Source organism: Argiope bruennichi, chromosome 7 (assembly GCF_947563725.1).
Source record: "Argiope bruennichi chromosome 7, qqArgBrue1.1, whole genome shotgun sequence".
In the NCBI taxonomy this organism is placed as follows: Eukaryota; Metazoa; Arthropoda; class Arachnida; order Araneae; family Araneidae; genus Argiope; species Argiope bruennichi.
This window is the reverse complement of record NC_079157.1, coordinates 42,801,880-42,824,418: the sequence shown is the minus strand read 5'-3', so window position 1 is coordinate 42,824,418 and position 22,539 is coordinate 42,801,880. Positions and strand designations below refer to the sequence as shown.

At 24.9% G+C, this 22,539-nt stretch overlaps 1 protein-coding gene across 3 annotated transcripts; it reads left to right on the top strand.

Moving 5' to 3' along the window:
* The first annotated feature begins 203 nt into the window (after positions 1-203).
* On the top strand, positions 204-22,155 carry LOC129975632 (SEC14-like protein 1). Of its 3 annotated transcripts, none has more exons than XM_056088716.1 (15): positions 204-270; positions 687-937; positions 4,982-5,131; positions 6,188-6,319; positions 7,827-7,955; positions 9,551-9,758; positions 11,524-11,642; positions 12,661-12,850; positions 13,644-13,732; positions 15,202-15,272; positions 16,151-16,457; positions 16,586-16,729; positions 17,872-18,156; positions 19,722-19,870; positions 21,570-22,155. In XM_056088716.1, the coding sequence occupies exons 2-15, from the start codon at positions 875-877 to the stop codon at positions 21,661-21,663; spliced, it is 2,130 nt and encodes a 709-aa protein (XP_055944691.1). In that variant the 5' UTR covers positions 204-270; positions 687-874; the 3' UTR covers positions 21,664-22,155. The 3 variants fall into 3 exon arrangements, with proteins under 3 accessions (XP_055944691.1, XP_055944693.1, XP_055944692.1); XM_056088718.1 differs by lacking the exon at positions 204-270 and adding an exon at positions 274-290; XM_056088717.1 differs by lacking the exon at positions 204-270 and adding an exon at positions 351-396.
* The last annotated feature ends 384 nt before the right edge of the window (positions 22,156-22,539 follow it).

Here is a 22,539-nt window from a genome sequence, read left to right as displayed (position 1 = left end):
CGTGAATTACTGATCAATGCAAAATTGTTTTTTTGAGTCATTTATTGCAGTTTAGTATGATCATGTAAAATTTATCTGACTTAAAATTCTTAAATAATTATTTGATGATAGACATGCCTTCTCAGAAAATATATTTTTAAATTTTAAAACTTTAACATTATTTAGTGATGGGTAGTGGCATAAGGAATGCATATAAGTGTAAGAAGAGAACTGAGTATGGAGGATTTGTTTTAATTTTAATGACAGATTGGCAGATGAAAACACGGAAAAGTTAGTAAAAAAATAAATCAGTAAATATTTTTCTTTTGTGCTTCCTTGAACTTCTACTCGCAATTTTATCAAAAACTATTCAGTAGTTTTGACACGTAAGAATGTAGCGCAAGCTTAGGATTCTCCGTATGTTACATAAAATTTCGGATGTGCATTTGTTTTCCATTCGCCTTGCTTTTTTGTTTTAATTAGATATAGAATTTCTATTTAATTTTAAGGACATTTATTTTCTAATTATTATGAATGTGACCTCTTAATCTATTTCAAGTGTTTTATCTGATTGTACTATATCGGATAAGTTTTATGTATTCAGTTATTACAGTTTAGATTTTTATTATTTAAGTGGGTTGTTTACATATTTAAAAATATTGTAAATATTCATGTTTTAATTTATTTATTGATTTTTTTTGTTGCAGATTTAGATTCTATTTCAAAGAAATATTTATAAATCATGCACATTTCTAATGTTCATGTATTAGTTGCATGGCTAAAAAATTTCTGGACTTAAGTACAAGATGGATCTGATGGTTAAGAGTTGATAATCAATAATTTCATACCTTTACTTGCTGTCTTTTGAATATTTCTGTTGACTGAAGTTGAAACCATGGTGCAAAAGTATCAATCTCCTGTCAGGATCTACAAGTATCCATTTGAGCTTGTTATGGCTGTAAGTTATTTTTCACATTTTCCAATTTTGATTTTCTTAAAATTAATTTGAGTATGCATGAATTAAAAATAAAAGTACATCTAAAGTCAATTATCATAATGTAGATGTTATTTTCTGAAAGTGTATCATATTGTTTTTTTAAAAATAAAATGAAAAAAAAGAGTATGTTGGAGTGTTTCAAATTACATTTTTTTGTTGAGTCATTAATTTTTTCTTTGTAAAATAAAAATATGAATATTAATCAGCTTAATTTTAATAATCAATAATTCTTATAGTCAAAAGTACTTTTCAAACTTTTACATTTGTGACCTTATTACAAATAAGAAAAACATATTGTGATCTTAGAATTGGAAAATCTTTGATATCAAATTAAACAATAACAAATCAAATAGTATAATTTAAAAATGAACATTAAAGAAGTTTTCTCCTGAATAAAGATTTTTTTTAAAAGTAATTTTCATTTACATATAGTTAGGGGATTTAAAAGAAGTTGGCTGTGCAAAATTTTTTACGATCCCAAATCTTTTTGTACATTCCTATGTAGTCTCAAAACTAAAGTTTATATATATATATATATATATATATATATATATATATGATTTAAAGTCTTCTAAATCATAATTTGTTTTTAAAAAATTCAAATTTAAGGAATGAAATTATATAATTTTAAAGCATGTGTATTTAGTATCATATTTGAATATCAGATAATGTAAACTAAATTTTATGGCAAAATGGTAAAAAAAGTGATAATTGTAATAAATTAAAAAATCATGCCAATAAAAGTAAAATAAATATTGGCAAATTTTAGAAATTCTATTCATAAGATCAACTTGAAAAGTAGTATTAAAATTAATTATTATTCAGGAAAAAAATGAAAATCCTGCAATAAGTATGGATGATTGTGTATTAAATTTCAAGAAATTTTATATTTTCAAAACAATGATCAAAAAAAATTTTTTTTTTTTTTGAGGATTATTAGGAGGAAATGTTTTTTTTTATCCACAACATTGCAGTTAAAAATGATCGAATTAAAAATCCTCATTCCTCTTAGGATTGATTACATTACATGTTTCTTTCGTACTTTTCAAGTTGAAAAGAGAGAAATATTTTTATGCATTTTTATTAATGTAGCCTAGAATCAGTAATCAGTTCAACCTTTTCTTCATGTATTTAATTTTTTTTAAATGATTTTCTTATTAATTCTTTAATTATCACTTTTTAATGAAATGTTCCTCTTCCAAAAATGTGTATTTAATAATTCAATAGCAGTAAATCATATATTTCAGTTTTTTGGTGAAAGAATTAAGTCTTATCCCATTTTTAAATTTATCATTTGAATTTACAACTACTGTTAAAAGCTGATAAATTAGTACTGTAAGTTTAAAGATAAAATTGCCGAATGAAATGTTTATTTTCATAATGATTTCAAAATAATACTAATAATGATAAAATTAGCTGCAGAGTCTTTTTCTACAAATTTTTGCCTAAATTTTAATTTAAAGTCCAAGCAAAATGAAATGTTAACTTAAAATTTAAGTCAAATCTTGCTGTTTGTAGCCTTTTTTTTTTTTTTTTTTTTGTGAATAATTATTAGGCAATGATAACTTTAAAAATATCTTTTTCAAATCATGAATGACAATTTTTCATCATTTTAAGGTTAAAAATTTTTTCTTTAAATTTGTTTAAATATTTTTACTGTTTAGTCCTATATATATATATATATATTTCAATAGAATATTTCTTGGTAAACAGAAAGGATACAGAAATATTCAATTAAAAACTAATTAAATTTTTTGCCCTCTAGTTAAGTATTATCTACTTTAAATATACAAGGTTTTTGATTTCTCATAATTGTAGTTCTGTAACTCTGTAATACTTTTTGAAATAGGAAAGATTTTCACTTTTTTTTTAAGGCTATTATATGAAGATGACAAATTAAAACAATATTTGAGATGTGGCAATAGCATTAGTTTACAGTTTTATAAAAAGAAGATTTCATTTATCTATTGACAGACTTTGAAATGACATATTTCTAAGTACTATCTGTTTTTTATTCTCAATGCATTTAGAATGCATTCTGAATTAAAGGAAGAAAGAAAAAAAAGTCGTATGATTGTGAATTTTCCATATCATAAACATTAATGATATACTGGATTATTTTATAATTTTTTTAAAGAAATAAATATGTACAATCTGTAGCTGTAAAATATTTGTTATAAGCTGAAAAAGGGATATGTGTAATCATTGTTTTGAATCAGTTGTACCAATTATTTATGAAGATAAATTTATTAATTTTGTTTTTGTTGTATATGCTATTTATATAAATTTGAGTCTTCTATGTATGGAAAGCTAGTGCTTCATAGTTAAATTTCCCAGTTGCTGTCTCCTTTTATTTATGTGTAAATAGAATTAATTTGCATTACATATATAAATTTAAATGCTATATATATAATATATATATTTGTAGCATTCTCATTAATCAATTTGAAGAACTTGCAGTTAATATTTGATTGCTTATAAACATGAATTATTATTTTTGTTATAAAGAAAACAGCAGCTACAAACAAACAAATATCACAAAGAAAGATGGATTGGTTGTCAAATGGTTGTTTTTAAATTATATAATTTTAAGCAATAAAAGTGATATTGATTACAGTATAGAATTAAGATTTTGATTTGATTTTCTTATGTAATTAAAATAATGCTTGTTTAAAATGATATATTTCAAAAATACATCACAGTAATATTCATTACTAAGTTAAAATTACTGATGCTTTTATCATAAATATTAACTTAATTTTTTAAAAAAATTCTTAAATATTTAGTTCTTGCATGTTTATCTTTGTGCCATAAATGGACTTTGTGTTAATCAAATTAATTTTTATTAGTATGAATATAATAGAAATGCATACTAATAAAATTAAATTTGCGTTATTTGCTTACATATATATTCAAATGTAAACTATAATATTTTTAATGAAATTAGCAGGAATTTACTGTTATCTCTGTTACTGTAGTATTTATAATGAAATGAGAATAATTGGATTTTAATTCTTGAAACCTAGTGAGTAAGGGTTAGAATTACTTTTTATTTCAAGATAAGAATTATATATTTTTTTAACCATTCAGGATTAGAATTACATCTTCTAACATAGCCTTACAGTAATGTAATTTATGTTTACAGTACAGTTAATTTATGCTAATAGGCCAGTTTCTTTTTAAAATGCAGGATGTGTAACATGAGGACATCTTATTAATAACTTGCTTTACATATTGCATCCCTTGTTTGAAACATAAATCAGCCCCAGAATGACCCATTAATATAGAACTTTCATGTGCAGATTTATGGTGAAAGAGTTAAGGAAAGGAGAAGTGAAAACATGGTCTTATGACATTGAATGATTGTTTGCAATATTTTATATTCATATTTTAGCAATATAAAAATATTTGTATATAAATTGCTTTGGTTTAAAAATTTATGAATAAAATTTATCCTATATATATATATATATATATATATATATATATATATATATATATATATATATATATATATATATATATATATATATATATATTCTTTATTTACAAAGCAGAATTGATATTATGAATTATGAGCAAATATTAAAAAATGTTAAAATAATATTTCACTTTGCATTTAAGTAACTATATTTTATATTGTATATTATTTAAAATTCTGCTTGAAGAAAATTTTAGTTTTAAAATCCTATTAAATGTGCTGTTGATTAGATTGTTGGTATTTATCTCAGCAAATTTCAAAATCCATTCAAAGTAGAAATATATAATATGCAACTTTCATAAACTAGTCAATGAAAACAAAACGGAAAGAATCAAACATGCACTTCTTTAAAAAATAAATTGTATAGGCAAAGGTTTTCAAATATCAGATATAAAAAGAATTCTTTTTATATCAGACTTAAATTATATTAACATGTTTACAGATGTAGGAATTGAATCGACAAAAAAATATGTTTACATATATTTTACTTTATAAAATGCTAAAATAATTTCATTTTCTCTTAGGCATATGAAAAGCGTTTTCCAACGTGTAAAATGATACCAGTCTTCCTTGGTAGTGATACTACATATGAATATAATAGTGAAGATGGGGCTGTACATATCATTGAACGGCGTTGCAGATTAAATGTTGAAGCTCCTTATCTGTTAAAAAAGGTAAAAAAATATTGTCTTCATTTTACTATTTCTAATTTTTAAAACTGACATCTTGCCAAGTTTTCTGCAATGTTTTGTGGTTGATCATTTAACATTTCATTTATTAACATTATCAGTGTTTTAATAACGAACAGTTATTAAAACACTGTTCGTTACCAAATTGTTCATTACATGAACATAAGTTTTTCGTAGACTTTTATTGGAATTTATTATTATCTTGATTGTACAATTATATGATTTTTATTATCCTTGATTTTATGCAGAAAAGTATATATTGAATTTCTTTTTCTGAATTGGTCAATAAGATACCTTTATTTTTGTTTCTTCCCTTAAAATGTATTATTAAAATATTTGTTATTCAATTTAATTTTTAAGTCAGTATTTATTTACATATTTTTAATGGTAAATAATTCGACAACTCAGAAAATTATTTGTATTTTAAGTATTTTGAAGTAAAAAAAATAATAAATAAGGCTATAAATATGTTTTTACACATTTTTTCCATTTTTCAAAACATTTTTTAAAGCAAATATTTTATTCCATGTAAATAAATACTTCCTTTAGATTAGCTTTTATTTATAAGGTTTGTTTACAAAATAATATGGAAAAAATCTACATCTATAATTAAAACAATTCATTTTTAATTTTATGTTTGGTTGCAAATCAGCCATATCAGTTATGAGTTTAAATAAACAAACAAAGAAAAAAACCCTTCCAGAATAAATTTTGAAATTTTAAATATTCTTTTATTTAGATTTAAATATAACTAAGATTTAAATATAATTTCTCCATGAAACAATAATAAAAGAGGATTGGAAAATATTATGATTCATGAAATAACTTTTTAATTTTTTATTACATTAGTATGAAAATTGTCACTATCAGTATTGTTAAAATAAAAATTATTTTGTGTAATCTTTGAAAATGGATTATTGTTCTTGAATTCATTATTGTTTTAATCAATATCAAACTGTCCATTGTTTCCGTTTTTTTAATTAAAAAAATATTGCATTTTTCAACTATTTAGATGGTTTTTTTTTTATATATTCTTTATAGATTATTGGTGTGGATGTTGTATATTTTATTCAGAAAAATACCCTTGATCGACGGGCTAGAACTCTGAAAATTGAAGCATACAATGAAAGTTTTGCCAACAGAATTGTGATTAATGAAAATTGTCTGTATTCTGTAAGTTTGCATTTTCTTTCAAGAATTTGAAACAAATTAATTTTCTTTCCATTTATCTATACTTATAATAAAGCTCAATGTGTGTGTGTGTGTGTGTGTGTGTGTGTGTTGGCGCTCTACAGGCCAGGTCATTTGACATACAGCTACCAAATTTGGTACATGTATACCTTAGAGGTCGGGAATGTGCACCTGGGGTCCCTTTTTTTGAAATTTTAATTAGAATTTTAATTATTAATTAAAAACTAACTTTCCCGCCAAAAAAATCTTCCATTTTCCCCACCGCCAACTTTTCCGCCAAAATAATCTTCCATTTTCCCCAACGCCAAATGATTTAGGCTTTCGTTCTTTTTTTCTCCCAACAGTAATGAGGCTAGGGTTAAGATTTTTCGGCGGATTATTTCAAACGATTCTGTTTATTTTCTTAATGTTTGATGCATTTAAAATTAAACATTGTTAATTAATCCATGTTTCAGATTCATTCTGAAGTACTTTTGAATTAAAATAACACAGAATAAAGGAAATTAAAAATGTATAATCTGCATAGCATTACCCCAACTGGAGTAGAAAAATTCACGCATTTGCGTTACCGTAAAAGGCGAAGAAAATTCACGCATGCGCATTGTGTTCTGATTGTTGGCATGGCAACCATTCTCAACGGACGATTTAAATTACTTTTAGGTCAGTTGTATGCTTTTGTAAGTAAATTGTATTTATGTTAGTTATATATTTTTTGTATATGCTTATAGTTTTGGGTACATCGTTTTTTAAGTAGTTTTTTTTAACCTGTTTTCAATGATTTAAATTATTTTTAGGCTAATTGCATGCTTTTGTAATTAAATTGTATTTATGTTAGTTATATATTTTTTGATATATGCTTATAGTTTTAAGTACATCGTTTTTTAAGTAGTTTTTTTTAAACCTGTTTTCGACCGATTATTTTAAACGATTCATTTTATTTTCTTAGTGTTTGATGCATTTAAAATGAAACATTGTTAATGAATCGATCGGTTCATGATGAATCTGAGAAAATTTTGTTGACAAATTCTTGAGATATTATATAAATTAAGAAAGATATTCTTTAGTGCCCATAAAGTTTAAACGCTCAGTGACTCTATTATCAGTAATCATATTATTAAAAAAAATGCTTTGTTTCAGTAAAAAATATTATTATATTAATTGCAGATTAATCCTTTACACTTTAATTTAAAGCATAAATTCTATGAGGGGTAACAGAAAATTAGAGAGATACATATCACGTTATGACTGAAGGCCTTTATAATATTATGAGTGAATTATATGACTATCAAAATTTGAAGTTTTAAAATATTTTGCTGAAGAATCTATTAAAGTTGGAATTGAATAAAATATTTAATTATTAAAATTTTAACGAACATTAAGATTGGCGAACCGGCTGGTCGCCAAAGGCGGCTAGTTATAATATAAATAAGTGTAAATTATTTATATTACTATATAATTATGCTAATTACGTTTGCTTTCTCTGTTTTAGGTACATCCTGAAAATTCTGACTGGACTTGCTTTGAACAAACAGCCAGTTTAGATGTAAAGTCTTTCTTTGGTTTCGAAAATGCTGTTGAGAAACTAGCGATGAAGCAATATTCTTTAAACATCAAAAAAGTAATATATTGTCTTTGCATTTGGCAATTGTTTTTTAGTTTCAAAATGTAAATGTTTAGTAAAAATTTCAAATATTTCTGAAGCTGAATATTTTTGGAGTAGTAACACGTATTGCAGCATTTACCATGAAAGGTCTAATTTATGTAAAAATCAGAATGGAAAATGATAATACATCATAAAGATATTTTGTGCACTTATTATTTTTTTTCTTCCCTAGTTTAAAACTAGGATAGTGAATGCATGAGCAATTGTGAAAACCACAACTTCCCATCTTTTTACACTATTTGGCTTATTAAAAAAAAGCATTGTACTTATTAAGCAGTATGCTTCTTCTAAAATCTGTGCATTTTATTTCCTACATTTACATATTTGTTCAATTTCCAAAATATATTATTTGCATTCACAAATTATTAAATGAATTTCAAGATGCGATTAATGAATTAATGATTTACTTTTTAAAACTTGAAATTTAAAAAATACCATTTGGGAAATTAAAATAATGAAATCCAATTCTTGATGTATGCTTTATTATAATTGCAGTATTAAACATCCTGTATGTTGCATGAACACATTGGAGTTCCTGTCACATTTACCCCACAGTTTATATCAGTTCATTATATATTTATACACTAATAATTCTGAAATATTTATGATACATTTAGTTTTGTTAGTAGCGTTCTTACAGTTATTTTAAAATGTATTTTTTAGTTTTGATATTTTTTCATATTCTGTTTATTAGAGAAGATATATCATACCATATTTTACTTTTATGCTTATAATTAAATTTCTTGAAACATAAATAATGTATTAAAATACTATTTGAATATTTTTCATTTATATGTTGTTTACTTTTATAGATTGTTTCATCCTGATCCAGATTAATTCATAATTATATTAATGATAAAATACTTATACAATGGAGAACTTATGTTATACGAAATTATCTCCTTTTATTTTGAGATGTTAATGAACTATAATACCAAAATCATGATTTCAAAATTATTCACAATTGTTGAATCAATAAATATAATGTCTAGTTTTAATTTAAATACTGATGTTGAGGTTATTTTCCCTTCTTTTAAAGATGTATTGGGTTCCATTGAAAAATTTCAAGTTTATGTTGTTTGTTAAAACTCTAAGGGGGAAAGAATTCAAAGAATATAATTTAATTTTCATATTGTCATATTTAATAGAAAGAGTTAACAACAACAATAGAAACAATCAACAGACTCTGACTAAACTTTTCTAGAAATGTATATTTACATATCAACTGACCATATAAAATAAGAAATGATAGACAATAAGACAAAATTTTCTCCTTGTTATAATAAATGTTTGTTTTCAATATTCTGCTATAGTTTATTTGATTTATTTTCAATAACTCCAAAGTTATTGCTTTTATATAATTGTAGTAATTGCCTTAAATTTGTGAAAACCCAAATTGTTCATTGAAATTTCAAGTAGACATCTTCATTTATATATTTCTTTATGCCAGTTTTTTAAAGAATTTTGAATATATTTATGGAAAGATGAATATTATTTGTTTACGTAATTTACTTTATGCATTTTAAATTATGTGTATGATTTATTTTCAGGGCAAGGAAATAATTGAGTATTATATCAACGAATTAGAGCAAGAAGGAGTGACATATATTCCACCCTTTAAAGATAAAGAAGGTGTTCCAGCTGTTGAAGTGACTGAAGAAAGTGCTTGTGGAGTCAGTTCTTCCAGAAACAATAGCTTGACCCCAGGCCATTCAGAGGGTACTTCTCATCTTTCACCTGAAGCTCATCAGACTGCTGGTTATTATTATACACTTTTATTTAACATGTCTTGTTTGTAAAGATGCATTTTTGAATCAAAGTTAACATACTAATTTTGAAATTTTATACGTTTATGTATTCTTAGTGACAATGCATTAATATCATTCAATATTTTATAATGTAGCTTATTACATATGATATTTTAATATTTTCAGAACTTAATTATCAGTGAATTTAATTAAATGTTCACTCCATATCTGAGGAGTTATTTGATAATGAATATGAGGTAACTGTTTTTTTAAAGATTCAGAAATATTTGTATCAAAGAATAAGAGAATACAAAACAATTTTTTTTTCTCTTCTTTTTAATATGCCAATAAAAGTTTAATTTTTTATGTTAATTCTTTATTAAGTTGAATATAATTTTAACCTTTATCTTTTAAAACTGCAAAACTTATTCTCTTTTATGCATATCTGAAATAAGTAATTTCAAGAATCACTGGACCTATTTGCATACATTTTTTCATTATTGTCATGACAATTCAAACTAACATGCTGAAATTCACCTGGTGCATCTTAACAACTAGACAAATACTCCTGATTATGATAATTTTAGGAAATATTTATATATTGAAATTCAATTTAGTTTTCTATATATTATGGATATTATATATTATGAAGATTTGTTTAAATTTATAGATATTTCTCTGTATTATCCTAAAACTTTTAGAAACTTTTGGTATAATTAACTGAATATTTGCTCCTTCTAATTTTTGATGTATTTTGAAATTGAATTCCAAATCATCTATGAAAGTATTGACAAATCTTTCATAAATGGTTTGGAATTTTAGAAGTTTTTGGTTAGTGTTGAATTAGATTATTTTAAAATAAAACTTGCTGTTGTTATTTAAAGAATACAAACAGGTTAATTGTATACCAAATTTTTCTGGAATTAAACATGTATATCAAATGTTGTTTTTGCTTAATATATATATAATATAGTAAAATTTTTAAATTATATAATGTTTATTAATAACTTCAAGCTTCTTATTTGAATAATTTTGTGAGAATCCAATCATTTTATGAAAATTACATGTTTATAGCATCAACATTTTAAAATATTTAGCGTAAATAGTATCTTCAATCATCTGTGATATAATGTAGACTGTCACTTATTTGCAAGCATCAAATATTTTCAGTACAACTGTAAAATTAATTACAAAAATTAATCTCAAAAATATATTTCTGATATCTGAGAAATTGAAGAAATAATTTCATTATTTGTTTGAAAAGAAATATACTTGATTTATTTGTCTGGGTGATTTATTTATTGATTTATTTATTTTATGACATTATTTTAAGCATGAATGTATTTTGAAGTTATTATCTTACTGTTGGTACAAGATTACTCCTTATTGTAGGGAAATACATTTGTAATAAACCTTTACAGAATTTCCAACTTAAAAAAATTAATAAAATGCATGTTTTATTAAAAATAAAAAATAAGATTTTTTTGAATAATTTACTTAAAAAGGTATCTAACATTTTCTGTTATTATAATTAGACACAAATTTTAATATGAATTGCTAAAATTATTATTATATTATATTGTAGTAATCAAAATATTTTGTAGCTTTTTATGTTCTGAATCTAAATTAAAGAGTGTTTTTTTTTTCTTTTTAACTATATTTTAAAAATTATTAATGGACCATATTTTATTTCATTACATTTCTTTTATTTCATTTTCATTACAAATTATGTATCTTTCATGCATCAACTAAATGGGCCTATGTTTTATTTTTAGAGGCTAATTTTAAAATTGAGTCTGAATACATAAAACGATGTTTGGGCGAGTTGACGCCGTTTCAAGAATCCTGTCTTGTGCAGTTGAAAAAGTGGATGGCAGATGCTCACCAAGGAAAAGTAAGTTCATTATATATAATATAATATTTGTGCATATATTTCTGTTTTCTCCTTCTTTTGTTATAGATTTTAATGAAGTGTATTCATATCGCAAGCCAATTATTTAATTTTTGTGATGTATGAAAGCAGCAGCAATGTAGTTATGATTAAATATCTGTTTTTCTTATTGACTATCATTCTCCTAGAATTTTCGTTATCTGTGTTTCCTGTTTGGAGTTCATATACACATTTTTTATTGATGCCATAGACATTTTCAAATACTTCTTTTCAAAGATTCTTTTCCTGTGTGCATGCTTTTGATAATGGTGTGGTTGAAAAAAAACATTGGGCCTCAAAGTATTATTGCAAGAACAAATAATATATTATTATATAATATTAATATATTATTTGCAGTACTTAAACAATTGATTTAAATCTGAATTTCTCATTTATAGACTCTCTTAATCATCTATTTATTCAAAATTCTTTTAAAATTAAGATCTCTTTCAGATTAAAATAACATTTTATTTAATAAATAGGAAGACTAAGCTGTCAGTAGCTTCTTGATGTTTAAATTCATTTAATCTTCCAGTTGGATGAGACTTTCTATTTAGGGCATTTATTTTCATTTAGATTTTTAAAAAATTTAAAATTATGATAGACACTTGAAATGCTTAAAATTGTTGAAGAATTTTATTATTTGAATTTATTTGATGTAATTGAAAATTAGAAATTCTCCAATATGATACTTGATTTGAACTAACCACTGTATACAAAGATCAATGAATATGTAAAAGTTATTAAATATGGATTGCTTTATAGAATTATACTATAAATTTAAGTATAAACTCTCATTATATGATTTTTAAAAGATTAATTTTTTTTTAAATTCCATAGGATTGTTTGAATACATGCACTATAAATTGCAATGCATTATAGTAGAATTCTGTTTTATTTGGTTGCATACTGCTTTTATTTTTACTTCCTCATATATGAAATGTGCAAAGAGAAAACATTTTGAAATTTTTACTTAATACAGGTTCCTAGTGATCAAACATTGATGCGCTTCTTGCAAGCTCAAGATTATAACTTGGAAAAAGCTCGAGAAATGTTATGTGCTTCTCTAGTGTGGAGGAAAAAGTACCAAGTTGATAGAATATTATCAACTTATGATCCTCCCCATGTGATTAAACAATATTTCCCTGGTGGTTGGCATCATTTTGATAAAGGTAATTAATTTTGTTTAAATTTTTATAAATTTAAAAGTTAATAAAGAGTAGTTGATGTTAATCAATATAAATGAATAGAAATTAATTTGTTTATAAAATTACATGCTGTAAATTTGACTTTTTTTTTTATTTCATCATCTGCTAAATAACGTTTTAAAGTTGTGCTGAATATATTTCACTTATTTTAGGGTTTAATTTTGTGCTATTTTTCAGCCTCAACTTTCAGTTTTCAATTTTTATTAATTTTTAGATTAGCAAATTATCAAAACTTTTGGCATTTGTTTTCATATCTGTAAAATTTTGTTCTTTTGATTATGCTTTATTTTGATTTCCGTTGTAAATAAGACATTTGTACTTCTGTGCATTAGTAACTTAAATGAAAGAAAGCATTTTAGCTACAGAAAATAATCTCAAGCCATTGATTTTACTTTTAAACAGTTGGATTTATAAAAAAAATCTTGTTAATTTTTATTCTGTCTTGCACACTTCTTTAGTTCGGGAAATAGAACTTATCTATTTTTATTAGTTTTTAGTTTATTTTATAATTAATTTTATTTTAATCTGTTATGTTTCAATTTTAATAAAAAATAAATATGTATGGTGTTTTGATTTCATTCTAGATTTATACTATGATCAATAATATAAGTTTTTACAAATTTAATTAAAGAATCTTAGATTCAAGTATTCTTTTGAAATTGAAAATTATGTGGATTTCTCTCAACATAATATTTTGTCATTATTTTAATTCTTCAAATATATATTATTGAATCTTGTTATATTTGCTTTTTCGCAGATGGTAGACCAGTATATATTTTGCGTCTTGGGCAAATGGATGTTAAAGGATTTATCAAATCAATAGGTGAAGAAGGATTGATGAAATTGGTTAGTATATCAAAATTGTTCTCTGTTAAGATTCTGTCATTTTGGAAATTCAAATTAATTATTTTTTTTTGAGAAAAATATAAATTATTTAAAACGAAGGAATCTTATATGCATCTATTTGATTACTTGCTATCTTTTATAAAGAATATCTTGTTTTTTTAATAACTATATTGATTAAAACACATTTATTCTTGAATTTTTCTTTAACTTTAATTCTCGTACTTTCAATGAAATGATTTTCATTTTTATGGAGATCACTTAATATTGCATAATTATGTTCAAAATTGTATTGATAGATCAAATTGAACTTCTTAAATCAATAATTTGATACAAAAAATAATAGTGCATGTATTATCATAAAAGCATTTTCTATTTTAAAATCAATTGAAATGCAATATTTATAATCAAATAATAGAACAATTTTATATTATTAACCTAATGAAAAATGAAATTTTTATATTATAATGTGCCTTTAATGTAATAAATTATTTTAATATATTTGATAAACATTAAGATTTCTATTGATGAGAATTAATGTGATAAATGGGCTTCTTTTATTGTGCACTGTAATTATAAATTGTTATTTCTGTTAATTTTTGAAACTGAAGTACACCTTACTTTGCCTTGCTAAATTCTTGGAATGCCTGTCACTCATTTCAGTATTAATTCCAAGACCATTACTAGTATATTGCCAACATATAGAATAACCGCCACTATAGGTGATGAAAATGGAGTATATATATATATATATATATAGGATTAATTAAAGAGCACTGTGTGACTCTGCCAATAAGCAATGGGCTTTACTGCTTGAGGATTCGCTGTTGATATCAGATTCTCCTAGAATTACAGCTATGGCATTTTTCGGCCTTAATACAGGTCATAACTGTTTGCTCGTGTACTTGTATTGGCTTAGGCTTTGGGACTTTCTCTTGTCTTCTGTACGAACAACATCAAATTTTTGATGCTACTCATCTTGACTCCTACTCTGCACTTGTGTTTTTAAATTGTAAATTTCAGAAATATTGAAACGTTAGAAATCTAATGGTGTAATAGTCCATATTCTGAACATTTGTAATATATAAACAAAATTCTATCAAAGAAATATCATTTTACATTCATTTAATTATGCTGCATAATAAATGTACCACCTAAATGAAAGTAATATATCATTTTTTATATGTTTATCATAATTTAAAAAAAGCCTGAATCAGATTGATATATTTTTTTTATTACCTTACTTCCTGCTAATTCATTTTTATGATGGATAAATGCTACTCTTCATCCAGTCATGTTTATAATTTTAAAAGCTAACCTTTTAAATAAGGATTATACAAGTGGCATGCATCATTCGATTTGTAAATTAGCGAAATAGAATATATTTGTATTTATGATATTTCAGTGATATGCTAAATTGTATCAAAAAAATTTGCTAATTGCATTTTTTTTTTTTTTTTTTTTTTTTAAAGACCCTGCATGTGTGTGAGGAAGGTTTAAAGAGGGTTGAAGAAGCTACTAGGGTTACTGGAAAACCAGTCAGGTAATATGCTAGTTGATGAGTGTATATTAAGAGAATAAAATAAAGAAGATAATTCTCAGTAGTAATAGATATTACTTGCTGCCTCTGTATTTAAAGTTTACTTGGATGCTTTATAAACTTCTACAACTTGTGATATCAATTTAAATTTATGTGTATTTATTGAAGCTTAAAATATAAAAATATTGTAAGAATCACAAAGAATTATATATATATCATTTTAATTGGAATATGCAACATATTTTAAAACCTTTCCTTTGTTTGATTTTCTTAAGGATAAAAAAAAAACAACTTTATATTATTAAGTTGCTCCTTTTTTTTATTGAAAATATTAGCTATTTTCCTTTATTGAATTGCTTTTTAAAAACCAGTTGAATGCATTCTGCAACATGAATGAATAAGCAATATATAATATTGATGTCTTGCAATATATATGCACAAAACTTAGATTGACCATGATATTTTTTTGGAACTTAAATTTTAACTACACTGTGAATATAAAAATATTCTCAACATTATGTAAAGGAATAAAATTCTGTAAAAAAAAAAAAAAAAAAAAAATGCTAATTTGATATTTACTTTTTTTTTAGTTTAATATATAATGCAAATTGAACATCTTGTATTATTAATAAGCAAATCATTCTTATGTGAATGGTTTACTTAAACCATAAGTAATTTAATATTTTTAATATAATTTTCATTTAATATTTATGATTTAGCTTCAACTGTTTTTTGTTATTATAGTAAATAAATTTTTGAATATCATTAGTATAATTACATGATAATTTTTTATGAAGATTTTTTTTCCCAACCCAAAATATATTTGAATTATTATTATTATTATTTTTTTACTTATGTCATTTTTTTCTTTTCTTTTTTAGTTCATGGACTTGTTTACTTGATTTAGAAGGCCTTAACATGCGCCATTTGTGGCGACCTGGTGTCAAGGCACTTTTACACATCATTGAAATCGTTGAAGCAAACTATCCAGAAACCATGGGCCGTGTTTTAATTGTCCGTGCACCTCGTGTTTTTCCTATTTTATGGACACTTGTTAGCACATTTATTAATGATAATACTCGTTCAAAGTTTATATTTTATGCTGGAAATAATTACCAAGGTCCTGGTAGTTTGGTAGATTTTATTGAAAAAGAATATCTCCCAGACTTCCTTGGTGGTGATAGTGAGGTATGTAATGTAATCTTTCTGATCTGATAATTATAATTCTCTATATTCATTTATTATTAGCAATTTTTTGTAATATTTAAAAACTTTATAATATTACAGTAATTTAATACTGTAATTTTTTTTTCTAGACCAAACTTTGTGAAGGTGGTCTAGTGCCCAAGTCTTTCTACATGTCAGTAGAAGATTATGAAAAAGAAAAGGCAGAAGGACATCATTTATTTGATGACTCCATGTATCATGTTATTAGTTTAGTTAAAGGACAATTCCATGAAGTATGTTTCTATAATTTTTGAATTAATCTTAATTTTGTGCACTGTAATTATGCTATGTAAATAATTTGACAATTATTCAAAATTTCATGTAATTGCAATAAAAGAAACAAAATCAGTTACCAATCATTTATCTTTAGAGAAAGAATGTAACTTTTGTTAACTAAATATTGGCTTAAACTTTTGGCAGTTTTCTCATTTAAGATTTATTGAAAGTTGAAAAGATTTGCAGTGGCCAAACAGGCGATAAATGACTGTTTGTTTCGCCAACTGGCGATAAGCATCAATCATACCTACGGAGATGAACTTTGCTCTCCAACGAATACAAGTGACTCACTTCCTGCCTTCGCCGGCTTGCTCCGAGTTTCTGCCTCGTGCTGGTCAATGGAATTACGGCCAATGCATCATATTCTATATTTGTTAATTTAATTTGTAATTAAAATTTATTTTTGTTATTTAAATGGCTGGCAGTTTTTATTAAGTAAAAATGTTTTAATACTTTAATTTAAAGTAATTTTGGCAATGCGCGTTTAACCACGCACCAAAGATTGTTTAAGATCGATAAAAGTTTATGCCAATTAAAAACAGATTGGATTAAAGTTTATTGAAAAATTAATTTAATCTGCCAAAATATGAAATTTTACAGAATCTGTAAAAATGTGCAGAATGGTTGAGTTGAGAGGTAAAGAGAAAAAATTTCATCCTAAATGGATGAAAATCTCAGTTATGCATACAGAAATTTAAGATTCACCCAGCTTATAAAATAAGTCTGTTTTGTTCATCAATATTTTAATCAATAGATCATCATTTAGCATAAATGTTTCAAATTCAACATTAAAAAAAAAAAGTAACCTTTGAATTCCTAACTTCTATTTTATATTTCACAGTATAAGTTACATCCTCAAAAGTTTTTCTCATTAATATAAAAAAAATGAATTCCATTTTTTAATACTACTCATTTATTAATTATTTTTCGGAAATCCTTCAAATATTTTAGTTGTTTTATTGAGAATGAAAGAGTTCCCATGTTTTAAGTATCTTATATTTGTATAGATACTTAAATATGTCAATGAAACAATTTAAAACAACAAAAGATACAAGTCTTAACTTCTTATATGTAAATTTGGTATCATTTTTCTCTGTAGGTGGTGCTTTCCATAACAGATAAAGGAAGTGTTATCTGTTGGGATTTCGATGTCATGAAAGATGACATTTCTTTCTGTGTTTATCGAACCAAGCAACCTCTTCCGCCCCCTGAGAAAGAGCAAAATGAAGAAGAACTGCAAGGTTGTGGTCATCCGTCACTACCATTGGGTATGCTCACTTTAGAAACACCAGTTCATAGTGTTATCCCGAAAGATTGGGTTATGGGTAAAGATTATTTTGTTGTGGAACCAATGCTTACCTGTAAAGATGGTGAAAGTGTTCAGGTTGGTTTCATCACCTTTTTTTTTTTTTTTTTTTCTTCTTATGTTATAACTGTCTTAGAAAGTATGTTAATGAAAATACACAATCAAATCACATTATTATAACCATCTACCTAATAGCCGGAATAGCTTCTTCTTGTAATCAAAACAGCAGCTAAGCAATAGGGCATGGACTCAATATGCACTCACTTGGAAGGTGGCGATAGGCCTCTATCACCATGAGAATAGCAGAGCATCATGTAAGATTATCAGATTCCTAGGAAGAGGGTCTTTCTGTTTGAAGTGTTGATTAAGAGATGTCATTTTTTGCCACTGTTCCAAGGTCTTATGTTTGTGCTGTAATGCAAGTGCATATTTGCTAACATGGATGCTGAAATCAGATATCTTCTGCAAAGGCCAAAGCCGGATAGCTCTCTGTTGATACATTTGGGCTGTCAATGTATTGACAGTATTGCATCAATCACTCTTAACCAGTCCTTGCAACCAATGCTCATCCCTGTTATTATTGGCTCATGGTACCCCAGAGTTTGCACACTCTAATTACACATTTCAGTTATTAAAAACATTCGCACTAGCACTACATGAATACTTTATTAAAGCTGGAGTTTCAGAAATGCTGCTGCTATTTGTTCCATACTCAGTGATCATACCCTTTATAATGTCTGTAAATCCCATAACTTACCTATTACAACAACTACTGTTGTCTTAACATGCATTCTGAAACCACTTTTATATGCCCTTCAATAAACAGACTTACCTATGATTGGCCACAATTTTCTTTGTGTCAACCTGCATGGTGGTTATAATATTGTGACTTGAGTTTGTATAAAGCTAAAACATTCATATAGAATGCATTATGTCAGCAGTTCTCAACCATTTTGATTGTGTTAACCTGTTCTATATATAAAAAAAATATTCTGACATCACTAACTAAATATATGAGTAAAAACTCTCTAAATATGACTCTCTCTCTCTCTCTCTCTCTATATATATATATATATAATATGTATGTATAATATGTATGTATAATATGTATGTATTACTAGAATAAGATTAAAAATAAATTATTTTAAATGAAAAATTTTATTATTTAGTTGTTTACAGTATATGACCCTAAAAATGCACAATTGAGATGCAAATAAAAAAAAAATGTTGCCAATGAGTAAGTCGATATCTGGTTTGTTGCCAAGTGGAAGAATATATATCTGGAACCAGACCAATGATATTCTAAAAAATAATTTTAGAATCTCATCACATGATATTTCTATTATTGACTTTTCATTATTTTCATTTTGACATTTCATTATGCATACTAATTTCAATTTTTTTTTGCAAGCTTTCCCCAAAACATTTCTGAATCATTTTTTAAATTATTATTATCTTTCTCTATTTTTTTTGAAAAACCAGCATCTAATGTGAATATGAAAAACTGTTCCGTGACCCATTGATTGGGAAATGCTGCATTATATTATATACTTATCTTTTAATAATATTTTCTTTGAAGGATATCCTCTGAATGTTTCTTATGTCAATTTTATCTAATTCTCAATTTCTAATGTTTTTTTTAGGGTTCTCATGTTACTCGAATAGAAGGAACATATATTTTGCAATGGAAGCATGTAGACACTGTGCATCACCATTCGTTTGATTTTCCTCTTTCTTCCCATAAATCCAAAGTTATGTATTACCATGAGGTGCTAAAATCTCAGGATTATAGGTAAGTTTGGCATAATTAAAAAAAAAAAAAAAGTAAATTACCTTTTCTAAAATTGGAACTCAGTAATTTTATCTTCTTTCCTATTGAAAATCATTGCATACTTTTACAAATTTTTCAACAATAATGTAACTATTCCTTTGTAGAACTCTTTAATAAAAATTTATATACTTAGCCTGTGTCACATCGATTTCAGATTAAATGTTTATATATACTTATTTCTGACATTTTAAATTTTTTAGAACTTCATACGAAAAGTTATTTTCAGATAAAATTCAAAAATATTTGTATAATGTTTTTATATAAATGGTTTTTAGTTTACTAAAAACCTTTGTTTGAAATTTTGTTTAAATTTATAATCATCATTCAATGTTTTTTTTTAAATTTTATATATGTATATAATATAATGAAACTGATCTTATCTATAATAAAAATGTAACCACAGTTTTATTATGGAAAAAATCTGGTAAATGAGTATAGACAGACACCCACAGATGAAAAATACACAACACAGCACTTCATACACATTGCTGTTGTTCAAGAATTCAGTAGGATCAACACTTTAAAGCGAGAATTTACTTGCATCTGCTCTCTCTCTCATATTTTTATAATTTATAAAAAGGCAAAACGGTTTTGAGAAGGATATCATATTTTTGCTTCTAATAAAGATATTTTAAAAATTGCAACTATTCAAATATTTGGATACCTTTTATTTTTGTCATATAGGGACTGACCATTACTGATCTGTCGTATATTTAGCATATATTAAAACATCAATGAAACCTTCTTTCTGACCAGGAAACTAACTTTACAAGAAGACTGTTTTCCAGAATCAGAACAATTTTAAAAACTAACACTTCCTATATCATGCTGCCTGTGTCATCTTGAGGATAATAGGTATCAGGTGCATGAGTTAGGGTTATATCAATGTTATAATGAATATTTTTGTTATCAAAAACTATACTGTTTTAAGATAAATTGGGATCAAAAATGGAAATAATATTAAAACAAAAACAAAAAAAATAATAATATAGTATTTACATGTTCATTTTCTTTTTGGTTTAATTATCATTTTGCTTTAGTAAAACCTCAGTGGAGTGTGCAGATAAACCCTCAACCTACAGATACATGATGTGAATATTTATACTTTTCTAGTTAACAATTAATTAAAAATCTGTGAAAAAAAGACTAAACCTTTCTTGTTATAAATTAAATAGAAAAGTACTAGTTGTTACTTAAAATTAATTTTAAACAATAACAAATTAAAATATTATGCTTTGATAGAAACATTAAGTAATGATAATTTGGATGAATGAAATGTAATTCTAAAAATTTTGAGAAAAACTGATTAAATTTTTTTTTATAATTTATTAAATATTAATAGACATTCAACAGAATTTTCATTAAAATGGCAAATCTTTATTTTATTTGCTAGTTTACCTTAATTTTTTTTAAGCATTATTAAAAAAAAAAAAAAAAAAAAAAAAAAAACCACCAGAAGCATTATGAAGCATGAAATACAAATTTTCATCACTAATCTGTTTTGAATTGCATTGAGTCGCCATGAGGGAATATTATATGTGCCAAATTTTATGGCAATAAATGTGATAGATTTGTGTAGATGCTGCGTGTACAGAAACAATTCTTTTTTATTACTATAGATCTATTTGATTTGTTAACAAAAATGTTATTTTAATTTTAGGGGATCTATGTCGAGCCTTCAATCATCCCACAGTGGTACAACATGTGCCTCGACCGGGGAGCAATCAGGAATAAGCTCATGCCCTTCAAGATGATAAACAATTTTCCTCAACAAATAGTAAATCGTTAAATTGTGTATTTGCTGAATCAGCAGTAGACTCTTGATTATTGCATATTTTTTAATTGCATTTTTTAAAAGTAAAAGTACAAATGATATTGAGTTATATGTAGCAGGGTTAAAAAAGAAAATAAGGATACATTTTGACATTTATACTTTTTTTCCTTTTATGGGTGTTAATTTTTTTTTTCTGTTTGATAGTTAAAAAATTAGTAAATAATTACTTCTATATTTGAAATGGATTTTATTAGTTTGCTAGTCATTTGTTTTGAAAAAATAACCCAGTGATTTTCTAATTCTCACATAGTGATATTAATAGATATTATGAGAAATAAATAAACAAGACTGTAAACTTTTTTGTGCATTTTATTATTTATTTATTTATTATTATTTATCTCTTAAAATCAAAAATAATTGTATTTAATTGTGATTGCAATTCTTTGATTGCATTAATTTACGTGATGCAAGATAGAAATATTCAGAAATATAATAAATGAGGCAATTATTGATCTTTTTGATTGTAGATGTATATTTGAAAAATTTTAACATAGTTACAAATATATTTTCTCACTTTTATTTGAAACTTATGTAAAACTTTTATTTCATGTTTTCTGTAAAATTTGAATATTGAGATGACAGTGATGTTTTGTTAATTTTTCAATTATTTTTAATTTTAAAATTTTTCAGTCTTGTTTATTGGTAATTCAAAAATTGTATTTATATGTAGACTGTAATTTTATTGAATTTTATTTTAGCTATTTTATAACTAAAAAATCGGAATTTCTCTTTTGGTTCTAATAATGTAATTGTTTACATTGCTAAAATCATATTTATTGGATATTAAAATTTTATG